We start from the raw sequence: 17,341 nt of genomic DNA, 5'->3' as shown, positions 1-17,341 counted from the left end.
AATATAATATTGAGTTATTTTAAAGTAAATTTTTAGAATCGACCTCTCACGTTAAATGTTAGAGGGGTTAATATCGTTTATACCCTTAGGGGGGGGGGGTTATTGGGACATGAATTTTAATGGAATTTGATGATTTCAATAGTTGAGAAGATTTTACAAGTTAACTAGATTTGATAAATTTTATCCAATATTCTAACATAGATTTTCATTACTTGTGTATAGAATTCTATTGATTGTTATTAACTTTTAAGGTAAGAAATTAATGGTATAATAGGAGAAAAGAAAAAAAGAATCATTTCAATTATTAAAAAGACAAAATGTCATTGTACCTTTTAATATATAGATATAAATAAAAGTTATTTTTTATAATTTTAAATTTGAAATTTTTATATAAAAGCTTTCGATTTTTTTTTTTCAAATTGTTTTTTTAATCCTTTTTGAATTTCGAAAATACTTTTTAAAACTATTTTATTTTTTTTTTTACTTTTAAAAAATTTTTAATATTTGTTTTCTGCTTTTATGTTAAAGTTGTGATTTGTATTATTTCATTGTTCAATTTTGTGTGTTTTTCTATGCGAGTGTATTTTATTGCATAGATTTCAAAAATCTTATGGGTATAGATGATATTCTCAAAGTTTAGTCTTATGAGTAAAAAGTAAAAACAAAGAGAATTTACATCCCAATAACAATAGATTTTAATAGGATCTTAAAATCAATGAAAACTAAATTTTTTCAATAACAAAAGATTTTGAATGGAATTTAAAAGTTGTCATCCCAATAACAATGGATTCTAATTATATTTTAAAAATCCATAAACCAATAACAATTGAATCTCAAAATTTAATAACTCCTCTTGAATTCTTCTACCAATAACCCTCCCCCTTAATGAATAAAATGTATAAATAAATTAAAAATAAAAACAAAATTTTAATTTATTTGATTAGATAATTGATTAAAATTAATAATAGTAAGAAGTATCTAAAATCTGAAAATATAATTTAAACTGAGATAATTTATGCATATATTGTATTGTTATCTGAAAAAGTCTTTTAGTATAAAGTTAAAAACATAAATTATATAACTAAATATTAATCATATTGATTAAAATTAATAATAGTAATAATTATCTATAATCTGAAAATATAATTTAAAAACAGAGATAATTTATGTATATATTGTATTGTTATCTGAAAAAGTCTTTTAGTGAAAAGTTAAAAACATAAATTATTTAACTAAATATTAATCAAATAAAATTCTTAATTATATAATTAAAAATAGAATATTGAATTATCCAAAATCTAAAAATATAATTAAAAAAGATAATATATATATATATATATATATATTGTATTGTTATCTGAAAAAGTATTTTAATAAAAAGTTAAAAACATAAATTATATAATTAAATATTAGTCAAATAATTTTTTTTAATTATATAACTAAAAATATAATATTGAGTTATTTTAAAGTAAATTTTTAGAATCAATATCTCACGTTAAAAGTTAAAGGGGTTAATATTGTTTATACCCTTAATGAATAAAATGTATAAATAAATTAAAAATAAAAACAAAATTTTAATTTATTTGATTAGATAATTGATTATAATTAATAATAGTAAGAAGTATCTAAAATCTGAAAATATAATTTAAACTGAGATAATTTATGCATATATTTTATTGTTATCTGAAAACGTCTTTTAGTATAAAGTTAAAAACATAAATTATATAACTAAATATTAATCATATTGATTAAAATTAATAATAGTAAGAATTATCTAAAAATTCTTACTAAAATCTGAAAATATAATTTAAAAATAAAGATATTTTATGTATATATTGTATTGTTATCTGAAAACGTTTTTTAGTAAAAAGTTAAAAACATAAATTATTTAACTAAATATTAATCAAATAAATTTTTTAATTATGTAATTAAAAATAGAATATTGAATTATCCAAAATCTAAAAATATAATTAAAAAAGATAATATATATATATATATATATATATATATATATATATATTGTATTGTTATCTGAAAAAGTATTTTAGTAAAAAGTTAAAAACATAAATTCTATAACTAAATATTAGCCAAATAATTTTTTTTAATTATATAACTAAAAATATAATATTGAGTTATTTTAAAGTAAATTTTTAGAATCAAGCTCTCACTTATCCAAAATCTGAAAATATAATTTAAACAGAGATAATTTTTGTATATATTGTATTGTTATCTGAAAAAGTATTTTAGTAAAAAATTAAAAACATAAATTATATAACTAAATATTAATAAAATAAAATTCTTAACTATATAATTAAAAATAAAATATTGAATTGTCAAAAATCTAAAAATATAATTAAAAAAGATAATTTTTATATATATTGTATTGTTATCTGAAAAAGTATTTTAGTAAAAAATTAAAACATAAATTATATAATTAAATATTAATCAAATAACTTTTTTAAATTATATAATTAAAAATATAATATTATGTTATTTTAAGATTTATTATAGTATAATAATGATAATGTACAAAAAAATTTCAAAAATTTATAAAAATGTTTAAACCCGCATCACGGGCAAAACACCTAGTGTTTACATAAGCAGTGATAATGAAATTATAATTTATGAAAAGCTGAAAGACATCAATTTGCGCCACAAAACTAATGCATCTATAACCAAAAAGAAAACATGAAGTTGAGCCCATGTCCAACAACAACCACAATTGGTCTCAAGTCCTTAACCCATCCTCTCATCTGACACGTAATTTATATGTTGATGTTGCCGTTAACTCTCCGGTCATCGCGACTAATTAAGCCTTTTCTCTACTAAGACCATTTTCAAATCAATTATATATATTTTAAGTAGAGAAACTCTAAAAATCTAAGTGAATTTTACTCTAATATATTATTTTATTTGCTATTTCTTCCTATTTATAAAGAATGTAATTTTTTTCTCACATCATACAAAGTTATTAGGATTAAGTTAAGAATGTTGGTGATGGAATTTCATGTCATCTACGTGAAACTAATTGCTTCTGTCGCCGATATATATATATATACATATGTGTCAAACAGGCCCGTTCCTTCTATAAGGCACATAAAGCATTTGCTTTAGGCCACAAAATGTAATTGTAATTGGAAGGTCACATTTTCTAAGATGTTAGTTTTGTTTAATGGTCAAATTGTTCAAAGGTTAACCTATTGGTTACTGTTCGAACCATTCTCTAGCAAACTTCTATTTCTTTTTGTTTATTATTAATTTTGAACAACATATTGTTTGTATTGGAGGGCCACAATTTCTTTAAAGCTTGAAGCCTCTCAAAAGTATGGGACGGCACTGGTGTCAAAGGAACCAGCTCTGTTTGCTGGTGAGTTCTCCAGTGTAGACCACAATGCAACCTCAACGTTCCCGCACCACTCCTTAAGCCTGGCATAAATTATGTGGTATGCCAACAAGAACATTTTCGAGGTGGAATGTCACCACATCTCGACCTTTTGCTGGATGAAGTTGATTTGGAAGACTTCACATGCGGTTCAAGTGATTCCAGTGTCAATTCAGTGGTAACTTGGAGCCGTTCCCTAGTGCACTTTTTAAGTTTGGACTAAGGAATATATCCTTAAAATGCAACCCGCTTTACTAATTTTTTTTTTGAACTACGCTTTAATATTGTTTTTGCAATTTACCTACCATAACCCCTAAAAGTGTAACCTATACTATTATTTGTGAAGTAAGTTTTTGAAATCGAGCTCTCATGTTAAAAGTTAGAGTGGTTAATATCGTTTATATCTTTAATGAATAAAATGTATAACTAAATTAAAAAATAAAAACAAAATTTTAATTTATTTGATTAGATAATTGATTAAAATTAATAATCGTAAGAATTATCCAAAATCTGAAAATATAATTTAAAAAAAAAGATAATTTATGTATATATTGTATTGTTATCTGAAAAAGTCTTTTAGTAAAAAGTTAAAAATATGAATTATATAACTAAATATTAACAAATAAAATTCTTAATTATATAATTAAAAATATAATATTTAATTAACCAAAATCTAAAAATATAATTAAAAAAAAAAGATAATTTCTATATAAATATTGTATTGTTATCTGAAAAAGTATTTTAGTAAAATGTTTAAAACATAAATTATATAATTAAATATTAATCACTGTCACATTGAACATTTTGACTGTCACATTAAATAATTAAATATTAATCAAATAAATTTTTTACTAAAATTATGACTATAGTGTACAAAAAACTTTTCAAAAATTATGAAAATGTTTAAGCCCGCATCGCGGGCAAAACACCTAGTTGGTTATATTCTTTTAGTTGCAGTGTATGTTTATGTAAAAACTGAATAGCTTATGATTATTTGTTTTTGTAATTCTCAATTTTATCTCTATTTAATCAAATTTTATTTTATTCTACATGCAAAATATGCATTTTTTTATTTAAGGATTTTTTATGTTGAACAGATGCTTCCTTTAAGAATAATAAAGATGTTGTAAAAGTGTACCCCTTCAGAAAATTAATATTTGTAAGTTTAAATTATATTTCAGATAAAATTGATCTGTTTATATGGGTGCATCTTTGATTTTTGATTAAATAAATTGAAATATGTTTTAGAATCATTCATAAAGACATATTTAAATAATATTAAATAGATTTTCATATATTAACATATTATAAAAAATAAAATTTAAAAGATGATGGAGTTTTATGTGAACAACTATTTTGTTCACACCTTCTCGAAACGATACAAATGGAAATTGATATATATTAATTATGAATATATTTTTAAGACCAGAAATAGGTTGAATATTAGAATTTCTCTAGGATAAACCTAAAATGTTTTTGTCACAAATATAGAACTTAAAAATAAAAATGACTAAAATAGACTTAAATGTTTTATCAAAAGAAATAAATATACACTTATACTCCTATAGAGTTAATTAATCTAGACATTAAGGTTTATAGTTAAGGGGTAGGGTTTAGGGTTTACGGTTTAGAGTTGAGGAGTGGGGTTTTGAGGATAGGATTTCAAATTTAAAAAAATAAAATTAAAATTAAAATTTTTAAAATAAAAAATACTATTTTAGTCATTTTAGTTTTTGAGATCTATTTTTGTGATAAAATTTTTAAAAACTCTGTTTTAGAGAATTGCTCATTTTTTTAATACATTTATAAAGTTTTCTATTGCAATATGTGAAAATTTATTTTTATAAAATGAATTTCCGTACAATATTGTATTTAATGCCCATCTTATATATTAAAACAGAAGTCACAACCTTGATTCATGTGTGATTTTTTTAAAAATGGACCTAATGGACCTATTCATAGAAATTCATACTATATTTTAATTCAGACTAATAATAAATATAATTTTAAAAATATTTTAATCATAGTATCTTTTGATATCTTTTCATTTTAAATATAAATATATTTATTTTAAAATTCTAACAAATCTGTTTAAGAAGATTTTTGCAAGATCTTCATTTTTGAAATTATATTTAAATATTTTCACTAATTTCGAAATTAGTTTAAAATATTATTATACATTAATATATTCAGTTATATAAAATGAAAAATAAAAAAATCTATAATATTTTAGTTATTATATAATCATAATCAATCATATTAAATTAAAATTATTATATTGAGATAAATATAATAAAATTGTATTAAATTTATATATTTATATATTTTATTTTCATAATTATAAAATATTTATGTTCAAAAATAAAATCTAATATGTTGGTAAGATGGGTTAACATTATCAAACTATATAATACATGTATAAAAATTAACATGTATTTTTTTTAAAGTTAATAATATAAAATCTTTGTAACTACTTTAATCATAATATATTTTCATTTTAAATATAATATATTTGTATATATTATATTTTAAAAATTATAATAAATCTGTGTAATATTTAAACAATAACTTAATGTATTTTAAGTTATCGTTTAGAAATGAAAATAAATAAATTATATCCTATTTTATCTACTTTTATAGTCATGATCCTGTTAAAATATAATTATTATACTAAAATAAATATGATAAAATTATATTCAATTGATAAATTTATAAATTTTATTTTCATAAATATAAAACTATTTATTTAAAATATAATATGATGATAGAACGACTTAAAATTAACAAACTATATAATACATATCTAAAAATTAACATATCTTACACTTTTATATATACAATAATAAATTACCTAAAATGAATAAGCATAAAAATATTGGTAAAAAGAAATCCAGTTTTAAAATACGGGTCAGAATTTAGCATAAATTAAATACAAAATATTTTTTAAATATATTTTCTCATGAATATATTAATTTGCTTAATAACTAAATGCAAATACAATAAGATAAATATATAATAAGAAGCGGCAAATACATAAGGTTTAAACAATTAATTACTTATAACATGTAAATTATAAAATTATTGTATTTGAAATAGTTATATAAATATTTAAGTACATGATTAACTTTAAAAATATATACCACTTATGTTTTAAAACAATAATTTATGTATAGAAAAGTGAAAATAAACACCCGTGCGGTTGCACGGGTCAAAATCTAGTTATATTTAATACAAATATTATACATAAATGAATTCAAACAATCTTTATTAAAAATATTAGGTCTGCTTGTTCTTGGTTTCATGTAGTTCCAAACCACAACGAACGTGAGAACCAGAGTGACGGCCAGGATCAGAGCACCGATGACTACAATCATGACGAAGATTGGCCCACGCAACCGTTTTGATCTCCGGAGCACTTTCCGACAATCCTGTAACTTAACAACGGGTTTGTCTGCGCAGAGATTGGTGTTGTTCAAGAAACTTGTCTCGTACGCAAGGTTATCAAGTTGGTCCGGTACTTCTCCGGTGAGCATGTTTGACGAAAAGTTAAGCGTTTTGAACTTCAGGTTCCCGATCTCCGGGGGGATTTCGCCGGAGAGTTCGTTCTCCGACAGATCAAGATCGACCAAGCGTGGCAACAGCCCTAGAGCTCGAGGAATGTTCCCGGAGAGTTTGTTCTTTGATAGACTCAACGTAACCAACGACTTCCACGAGATGATTTCCTCCGGTAACTCGCCGGAGAGATTGTTCGAATAGAGAAAGATTGATTTGAGTTTCGAAAGAGACGTTAACTCCGTCGGGATATCTCCGGAGAAGGCGTTGGCACCGAGGTTGAGAAACTCGAGTTGTGGCGAGAGACGATCGATGTCGGCGGGAAGTGAGCCGTTGAAGTAGTTCTGGGAGAGGTCGAGATGGCGAAGCTTGGTGCAGTTGTAGAGAACGGTCGGAAAGTCTCCGGAGAATCGATTAGACGACAAGTCGAGAGTTTCCAGGTTTGGGAAATCGCATATATTGGTCGGAACCGTTGCGGTGATGATCTTGTTCTTGAGACTTATCCCGGTGACGTTTCCGGCGAAGCAGGTAATCTCCGACCAGTCGCAAGGAGAAGATGTGGTGTTCCATAGGCGGAGAGACGGTGGGTCTCCGAGACCGCGTTTCAGGGTGAGGAGTGTTGACCGTTCGTCGAGCTGCGAAATTACAGAAAAGGGTAGTGAAGTGAGAAAGAGAAAGAGGAAGGGTAAGGGTAAGAGGGTCATATTGTAATTGTGACTGATTGGGGTTTTGCCGGGAATATCGGCAAAGAGAGAGTTTGACTTGGGAGATTCATACAAGTTTGAAGTTAGTTGCAATTTTCAACGACTTTTAATAGATAAGATAAGAGGTGAGTTTTTGTGCACAAAAAAAAATAAGAGGTGAGTGATTAGCTGAATAGTCAGAAATTGTGGGCTTCGCGATCAGATCGCATTACGACTTGTATTTTGACTACTTGTGCTAGTCTGGCACACATGGACAACTAGTAGAATCGCTTTCGTATTTTGTAAATCATTACACTTTTTTTTTATATATAGAACTAGGTGTTTTCCTGCACTGATAATTTTTTAAAAGTTGAATTATATTTAAAATGAAATTTATTCATATCATATATTTTATTATTTTTGACTATTCTCTCCGTTTTTTTATACATGACTCTTTAGGATTGTGCACATAGATTAAGAAACATTTAATTTTCTAAACAAAAACATCATTAATTGTTTATCTAACTACAATTTAACCAATAACAAAATAGAAACTATAATATCATTGGTCATCTATCATTAATTAGTAATAAATTTTACATAGAAAATTGAAAACGTCTAATAATTTGGAACAAAAAAATTCTTCTAAAACGTCAAATATAAAAAAACGGAGGGAGTAACATTTAATATAAAGTTGATTATTTAAGCACAAAATTAAGAAAAAAATAATTTTATTTATTTTAAATTACATTTAATAATATATATGTAATATATTTAAAATTCGAATCTTAGATAAAAAATTATCTATTTATTTTGGTTAAATGTATTAAATCAACTTGTATAAAATTACTAAAAATCATATAGATTAAAAATTATAAATAAACAATATTTATAAAATTTGTAGATATCTAAAAGAAACTAATGAAATTACGATTAATAATTTATTAATTTTTTTAAAAAGATGTAGAAAATTTTGAAAATATTAGTAAGAAAAATTGTATAATTATAAAAATACAATTAAATAATGTATTTCAAAATTTATAATGCATATTTCAATATATTTATTTTAGTGATGATTTATGAATTATTACCATATTTTAAGAAGTTTAGCAAAAATATAAATCAATATTAAATGTAATGTATTAGTTATTGTCATATTCTATAAAGTTTACCAAAAATATATGTCAGTAATAAATGTGATTGTCTATGTCATATTAACTATAAACCATGTCATCAATTTTGTTAGCCATATCATCATTTATTTTGTAAAAATGATTGTAGAAAGAACATTTGGTAAAATCACTTCACAAATATAGTCTAAGGGATTAGCTTCTTTGTGTTGTAAACTTGGGAAATTAAGAGGAAGGACCCCAAAAACAAACTGACTCCCCTTAATCCAGTGATTATGTAATCCCATACGATTGAGAACGACTATATATAGTTAAATCATATCTCACAATATCAATACTATTAAAAGGGAAGGAGTTTTAATAAATCTACTTAAAAAGGTTGTTTGGACCATTTCATTAGACTTAGCTATTTTTTTGGTATTACCTTATATTTCTCTAACTATACATTATTTATTCTAACTATGATTTTATTTTTTGTGTTATCATCAAAAGTTAATGAAAATTCATAATTTCATAGATCACAATAATTACCTATATCCAAGCATACCTAATGGCCCACAATAGTCTTATATTGAGATTCTCAAATATACGACACCCACCATAGCTTTTACTCAAGTATGAAATACATGAAATATAAACATATGAAAAAGGAACGAGTTATTATTAATTTTCGATAACCATTCAATTACCGGTTTATATTCCAAAATTAGATTCATATTACTAAATCAGGATGGAGTCTGATAAACTATATACTATATCATTCATATTTTTTCAAGTATTGATCAAGTTAAAAAAATTATTGATCAAGTTCATATTACCAATTCTTGCATCAATTCAATATATATTAACCAATATACACCTCACGTCTTCAGTTTTAAATTTTTTAATGTTAGTAAAATTAATTTTACATTTCATAAAATTTCCTTAAATATTTATAATATTCACTGATTTTAACCATTGGCCGACATGAGGAAATACAGTTTATATTATACCTAGAAAACAGAAAATGTAAGCCTTATATCATAATATTCTTTTGTTATTACAAGAATTCAAAATTATTTACTATAAAAAAATAAAAACAAAACACCCGCTTGAGCGTATTGATATAATTATAATCTTAATTTTACCAAAAAATCCAAAACTATAGCCAAAACCTAAACCCAAAACATAAAAAATATATGTAATACCGAAATATATCTTAAATATACAAATATATCTAATATACATAAAACAGTTTGGGTACTATGTGTATGCAACTACTCTTGGGTAGGATCCAGACTCAAACAGAGACCTATAGATCCAAAAATTACCTAATTAGTACTTTACCTTGGACCCAAATTCGAACCAAACATGTTTGATTTTTTTGTCTCGATAAAATGTCTATGCCTAAGAGAAAATTAAAAAAAGTTGTACATACAAATTCTCAAATAACCTAATTTATAAATTATATAATATTTTAAAAAATTACCTTCTTCGATATAATATAACTTTATAATATAATAATATTTAACAGTTCCAAAATACTAATTCATCTCAATAAAATTAAATTTTAACAAGAAATATAGTTTTTTCTGTTCAATTTTCTTCATTTTCTCTAATGATATAGTAAATTTTTTTATGGAAAATTAAAGAATCACAAATCAAATAGTTATTCAAATTTTTGTACTATTAAAAAGTATAACAAAAGTTTGAATCAATTTCTATAAAAAAATATCATTAGATTCTTATAAGATTGTATCGGATCAACCAATATCAAATTGCAAGTTAATAATGAGATTTTGGATTTCTACCGGGTTTTATCAGGTTTTTATATATCGTATTTTAACAAAATCCAGATTGTATTATATTCGGATCAACGAATTTACCGGTTCAATCGCGGATCTGGGTCGGGTACAAAAATATTTCAAAAACTATTAAAAACCTACAAATCTATACTGATATATTATCCCAAAATTTGCCAAGTAAATCTTCTATCTGACCAACAACAAATAAAACTTTTATAAAATGTACATAAAATAAAAAAAATATTGTTGTAACATAAGAATATACATACAATATCTCAGTTGTAAAAAAAAATAAAAAAAATACATGCAATATCTCAAATAAATTAAATGATATGTAATTTTAGACAATAAATCATTTCTTTTTTGATATAATACGATTTTGTAACTTATTAATGTACATTAGAACTAAAACATTAATTCATATTTGAACATTGTTATTAGCCGAAAAAACCCGCGCTTTCGAAGCGCGGGTCAAAATCTAGTTATACTTAAGGTTGCCAATTTACGAATTTATTGATTATCTTAAAAAGATTAACTAATAGTATGTACTACTCCATATGTTCCTGAGAGTAAGATTTTATACAGTATATACGCTCATAAGAATTTAATAAATGTTTATAATTTAATTTAGTTTTTATACATTTTCTAATAGATTTCCACTAATAAAATTTAATAAATTTAAATATTATCAATTAATGTTCTTCAAAAGTATAAAAAGTACTTTTATAATATAGAAAATCTATTTTTATGGAAAAGAAAAATCTAAAATTTCTTTTTTTCGAGAACGGAAGGAGTATGTAACAACTTTTTTTCAAAGACAACGTAACATTTGTATAAAAGAATAAATAAATTAATCATATAACATTTAATTAACCAATTTTATTAAAGCATAAAAATGAAAGTATGATCTATCTATACTTCTAATCAAATATGCGAAGACATACTATTAGGGATAAATGTCCCACATCGGATATTGGAAGGGATCCTTAGCAATATATAAGATGGATGAGCCACTCCACTTAGCACCAATTGGTTTTAGGTTGGAAGCCCATCTAGCTTAACATGGTATCAGAGCCCGATCCACGCAGTCTAACCCGATCCACATCGATCTGGCCCAAAGTTGGCCCATCGATCCTTGCCCGAACATTCCGAGATTGACGCTCAAAGAGCCATCATCTCGAGGGGGCGTATTAGGGATAAATGTCCCACATCGGATATTGGAAGGGATCCTTAGCAATATATAAGATGGATGGGCCACTCCACTTAGCACCAATTGGTTTTAGGTTGGAAGCCCATCTAGCTTAACACATACCAATTCATTTTGATTATTAATAGACGTACAAAATCTTACATATCTATTAAAATTTTAATATATATATATATATAGTACCGATTTATAATATATAGCTTACAGTTAACCAAATTTATAATTACCAAAAAAAAAACATTTTCTGTCTTTATTTTTATCTGAATTTCAATAAGAATAATTTGAAAATAATATTACTCTAACCAAACATTTACAAATATTATTTCCAAACAATCTAAAATAATAAGGTTCATTTTAATAGTTTATAATTTAAGTACATGTTATTTTAAAAACAAATAAATATCTAAAAGAGAAAATTCCAAAATTAATTATAACTATACTTTTTGTGGGTTGTTTGTTCCGCTGTAATTGACAAAATATTTTTATCGCTAAGAGACATATTACAATATGAAATTACATTTATTAAAACTACAAAATAGAAAATAAAATATTATAGTATAAAAATATTGAAAATAATATAAATATAGTTATCCTTATAAACACAAAATTTATATAAATGATAAAATATCATCTATACCAAAAATATAATTAGAAAAATGTGATTTTTTTTACTTTTGCATAGATGTTTTCATAAAAAGTAAAATATAAATATATATATATATATATATTGTTTACATCCAAAATTGGTTTTAAGTTAGTAAGTTATATAATATAGTATATTTATATATCTCAAAAAATTGTTTATATAAATATATATTGTCTAAACTAAACTATTTTTTTATGAAAATAATCTTGCACTTTAAAAGCGCGGATCAAAATCTAGTTTACATACTTAAAAAGCAATATTTGTTTTAACTGTGCACTAAATTTTTTTTCCTTTTTGATCAAACTATACACTAAAAAAATAAGAAAAAGTTTTGGTTTCTTTTGATAACACAATACTCCATTGGCCATTGTTTCCCTCTATTGGCAGCATCATATCTCGATACGCAACGTACGTGTGAGTGATGTTAAAGTCCGTGATACATTAGCTATTTTAAAATTATTTCCACATCATGTTTTATATAATGGTGGTTGACTTGCGGAGACAACGTGATAGGGTACTGGCACTGCGGTGGGGTGGGGTGGGGTGGAGAAGTATATAGCCCTAACGACTAACGGTGAGGAAGAAGCCACACACAAAAACTACAATGGGAAGTGGAAGATGGCCATCTTACCTCTTTGGCGAAGCTTGTTTCCACACACCAACGTTAGGATCAAAGTACTCTGATGAGTATGATTGTTATTCTACAAAGCTTAACCAGGAAACGTATATGTCACTACTATGTCAGAGCCTGTTTTCTTCTTCGGGGGACGTGGTCAGAATCGTTTTTGTCCTTAACTTTTACCTTTGTAGGGATTATTTCATATAATTGTATGATTAATCAAAATCCTTAATCAATCCTGTGTGTTCAATATCTAAATGCAAAACTGACCTTATATGAACGTAATGAATAAAACTATGCATCTTCCCTTGATTCAAAATAAGAGAAATACCAAATTTATAAAGACTACTTTCATTCATTTATTCTGAACATAAGAACTTATCTAGTTAATTAGCCTTAAACTTTACTTTGTTTACACACAACACATGCGGTAAAAACCCTAAAACCAACCTCAAAATTGTGTGATTATTGATTATTATACAAAACCTAAAGCTTCACCTTCTACCCTTTTACTTGTCGTCCTCCGACCAGATAAACTAACCAGTAAAGGTGCCTCATGTGCCTCTGTCGCAGTTCTTTTTGTCTCCTCAAGTCCTTGTTGGCGAAGAACATACAAGACCTCCTTCATGGAAGGTCTGTGACTAGGCAATGTGTTAGTACACATTAGACCTAGCTTGAACACTGTTGTCATCTCCTCCGTGTTAGAAGCTTCTTTGATGTCCTCAGCAAAAGCCTCTGTGATCGGTTTCTTAGATTGGTAATGTCTCCATGACCAATCTGCCAAGTTTGTATGTCCATCTCCGTTGTTACCTTCTCTTCCGGTCACCAGCTCTAACAAAACTACACCGAAGCTATACACGTCGATCTTTTCATCCACCTTTGAGGTATATGCGTATTCTGCAACACTAAAGATGTTAGAGACCAAACAATATATTGAGACCTGCATGAACTATTAAAAGGGTGTTATTATTACCTGGAGCAATGTAACCGAAGGATCCAGCAACAGCTGACATAGTTTGAGGTTGTTGGTTTTGCTTAACCAACAATTTAGCCAACCCGAAATCAGCAATCTTGGCGTTGAACTCATAATCAAGCAAGATGTTGCTTGACTTGACATCTCTATGTATGATCGCAGGAGTACAATCATGATGCATATAGCAAAGTCCTTGCGCTGCACCGACCGCAATATTCAACCTCTGTGCCCAATTCAAGCTATTAGCCTCTGCATCACCTCCTTTCTTCTTACCATGTAGCCATTGATCCAAGCTGCGTTTCTCCAAGTACTCATACACCAGAAGCTTTGAATCCTCCCTCGAGATACAACACAGTAGTTTCACTATATTCACGTGCCTGATCGTCCCCAAAATCTCAACTTCAGCAATGAACTCTTTCTCGAGGTTCTTGTCAAGCTTCTTGTTGTCCCATATCCTCTTCACCGCTACGTTTTCTCCTGAGGATCCGATGTGTATCTTGTAAACTTTGCCTGATCCTCCACTCCCTATCACGTTGTGTTCCATCAGATTCGAAACGATGTCGTGTTCCGCGAAGTCTACTCTGTGGAAAGAAGTTAGCTTCCACGTCTCTAAGCCTCTGCTTCCTCTTGGCTTCCTTGTATGGTCTCGAACCACAAAGAACGTGACGACCAGAGTGACGGCGAGTAGCAGAACTGCGATGACTAGAATCATTGCGATGATTTTCCCAGGCAGCTGCTTTGATCTTCGGAGCACTTTCCGACAATCTTGTAACTTAACGACCGGTGTGTCGGCACAGAGATTGGTGTTGTTCAAGAAACTTGTCTCGTACGCAAGGTTATCAAGCTGGTCCGGTACTTCTCCGGTGAGCATGTTTGACGACAAGTTAAGCGTTGTGAACTTCAGACTCCCGACCTCCGGTGGGATTTCGCCGGAAAGTTCGTTCTCCGACAGATCAAGATCGACCAAGCCTGGCAACAGCCCTAGAGCTCGAGGAATGTTCCCGGAGAGTTTGTTCTTCGATAAACTCAACGTCACCAACGACTTCCATGAGATGATTTCCTCCGGTAACTCGCCGGAGAGATTATTCGAATCAAGAAAGATCGATATGATTCTTGACAAGGACGTTAACTCCGTTGGGATCTCACCGGAGAACCGGTTGTTCCGAGCGCTGAACACTTCAAGGGAAGACCAAGAACCGACCGTCCGAGGAATCTCACCGGAGAATTCGTTGTTATCTATCTCAATCCTAGAGAGGTTCCAAGCGACTTTCTCCGGTAACTTTCCGGTGAAGAAGTTGTTACTAATCTGTAAACTATACATGTCTTTAGCAGTCCATATCCCGGAAGGAAACTCACCGGAGAATCGGTTGTTAAAAAGCTGAACAGATAAGAGGGACCCACAGTTCCCGAGCGACTCTGGTATTACGCCGGTGAGATTGTTAGAGAATACAACCACGCCGAGGAGCTTCCCTCCCTTGCAGAGATTCTCCGGTATTTTCCCGGTTAACTGATTCTCCGACACTTCGAACCGCTCTAGATTTGAGTGTAAACCGAAATCACCCGGTATCTCACCGGTTAACTTGTTGGTATAGAGTTTTACCTCCTTCAATTTCGGTAATTTTGCGATAGCCGGGGGTATTACGCCGGTTAACTGGTTTACGTACAGGTTTAGAAACTCTAATTTCGTTAGATTGCCGATTGCTTCCGGAATTGAACCGGTTAAATTGTTATACGAGAGATCAAGCTCAACAATGTTGGTAGCCGAAATAGATTTCGGTATCCCCCCGGTTAGGTTATTGACGTAGAGATAGAGAACGGCTAGGTTCTTCAACCCGAATAAAACGTCCGGGATCCGACCCGATAAGCTGTTAGCGGACAAATCCACGTGTTCGAGATCCGTCATGTTAGCGAAAACAACGGCTGGGATTTCTCCGATCAAGTTGATCTCCGAGAACCACAAGTACTTGAGTTTCGTCAATTTCCTAAACTCCGCCGGAATCTCCGCCGGTAAAAACTTATCGTTGTCCGCCAAACGAAGCTCTTGGAGCTCCGACAAGTCCCCGATCTCCGACGGAAAAGTACCGTCGTATTCGCTCATGTAGAGATTCAAAACCGTGAGCTTAGAAAACATACCTATCGTCTTCGGAATATCGCCGGAGAAACCGTTAGCACTGAGGTCGAGAATCTCGAGTTGTGGCGAGAGACGGTCGATGTCGGCGGGAAGTGAGCCGTTGAAGTTGTTCTGCGAGAGATCGAGATGGCGAAGCTTGGTGCAGTTGTAAAGAACGGTCGGAAACTCGCCGGAGAATAGATTAAACGACAAGTCAAGAGCTTCCAGGTTTGGGAAATCGCATATATTGGTCGGAACCGTTGCGGTGAAGTTCTGGTTATAGAAACTTATCCCGGTGACGTTTCCATCGACGCAGGTGATCCCCGACCAATCGCACGGGGAAGATGTGGTGTTCCATAGGCGGAGAGACGGTGGGTCTCCCAGACCGCGTTTCAGGGCAAGGAGTGTTGACCGTTCGTTGATCTGTGAAATTACAGAAAAGGGCAGTGAGGTGAAAAGTAAGAAGAGGACGGGTAAGGGTAAAAGAGTCATATTGTAACTGTGGTTGGTTAAGGTTTTGCCGGGAAATTCGGCAGACAGAGTTTGACTGGGAGATTCATACAAGTTTGAAGTAAGTTTGAAGTTTAAAACGTTTTTATAGAAATATAAGAGGTGAGTGATTAGCTGAATAGTCAAAAAAACATTTTTGAATTTTTGGACTCTCTTTTTATCGTTATCAGGCGACTTTTCTTCTTTTCTTTTTGTTAAAACCCAAAAAAGTAGAGCATTATACACGAACATTTCGTTATTAGCGCGCACAAAAAAAATTAAGCTATTTTATGTTCCAAATATCGATTAACTGTTGTTCAGTTTGATTATTATTGGTTAGATATTGGATTTGAAAGATACCATCAAAGCGTCTACGTCAAGTTAGATTTTACATAAGAGATTCGGTGCCATCTAGAACATCGGCGGGAGAGTTAGGAAGGTGTATTAATATGCTAATCTAGGAGTGTTCAGTTCAAACACGCGAGTAATTATTTAAATTATAGGCCACCCATTTCTCTGAAACGTAAAAGAAATTTGTGCTATTTGAAAAGTCAGAAAGTGAAGTCAAAGATGTCTATGATTTTTATTTTTTGATCAACGTCTATGATTTTTATATGATTCGGTTTCTAGTAATAAATCGATTCTTCCATATTGTAAAAGTTACTCACCTTAGTTTTTCTTCTCATTTCTAATCCATATTAGAGAAAGTGTGTGGAGTCTAGATTGTAACGAGCAGCGAGCTCAATTTTCTCAAATCATATTTAGT

General features: G+C 29.0%; 2 protein-coding genes across 2 annotated transcripts; both read right to left on the bottom strand.

Annotated features, from left to right (window-relative positions):
• Nucleotides 1-5,072: 5,072 nt before the first annotated feature.
• LOC106350641 (receptor-like protein 52) lies at nt 5,073-7,964 on the bottom strand. Its single transcript, XM_048735141.1, has 2 exons — nt 6,603-7,964; nt 5,073-5,265 (listed from the first exon to the last, which is right to left on the bottom strand). The coding sequence occupies exons 1-2, from the start codon at nt 7,636-7,638 to the stop codon at nt 5,255-5,257; spliced, it is 1,047 nt and encodes a 348-aa protein (XP_048591098.1). The 5' UTR covers nt 7,639-7,964; the 3' UTR covers nt 5,073-5,254.
• Nucleotides 7,965-13,338: 5,374 nt separating this feature from the next.
• LOC106348559 (receptor-like protein 52) lies at nt 13,339-16,848 on the bottom strand. The gene is made up of 2 exons (XM_048735140.1): nt 13,977-16,848; nt 13,339-13,900 (listed from the first exon to the last, which is right to left on the bottom strand). Exons 1-2 carry the CDS (start codon nt 16,825-16,827, stop codon nt 13,479-13,481), a joined length of 3,273 nt encoding a protein of 1,090 aa, XP_048591097.1. The 5' UTR covers nt 16,828-16,848; the 3' UTR covers nt 13,339-13,478.
• Between the last annotated feature and the right edge of the window lie 493 nt (nt 16,849-17,341).

Source organism: Brassica napus, chromosome A6 (genome assembly GCF_020379485.1).
Source record: "Brassica napus cultivar Da-Ae chromosome A6, Da-Ae, whole genome shotgun sequence".
Taxonomy (NCBI): domain Eukaryota; kingdom Viridiplantae; phylum Streptophyta; class Magnoliopsida; order Brassicales; family Brassicaceae; genus Brassica; species Brassica napus.
The sequence above is the reverse complement of the archived record's forward strand: the minus strand, read 5'-3'. Positions and strand labels throughout refer to the sequence as shown.

Bases quoted from the DNA above. Each gene is read 5' to 3' on its own strand.
- LOC106350641 (XM_048735141.1), bottom strand. From the start codon at position 7,638: ATGACCCTCTTACCCTTACCCTTCCTCTTTCTCTTTCTCACTTCACTA.
- LOC106348559 (XM_048735140.1), bottom strand. From the start codon at position 16,827: ATGTTCGTGTATAATGCTCTACTTTTTTGGGTTTTAACAAAAAGAAAA. The intron at 13,901-13,976 runs GTAATAATAACA...TTAGTGTTGCAG, and splicing joins CTTCGGTTACATTGCTCCAG to AATACGCATATACCTCAAAG.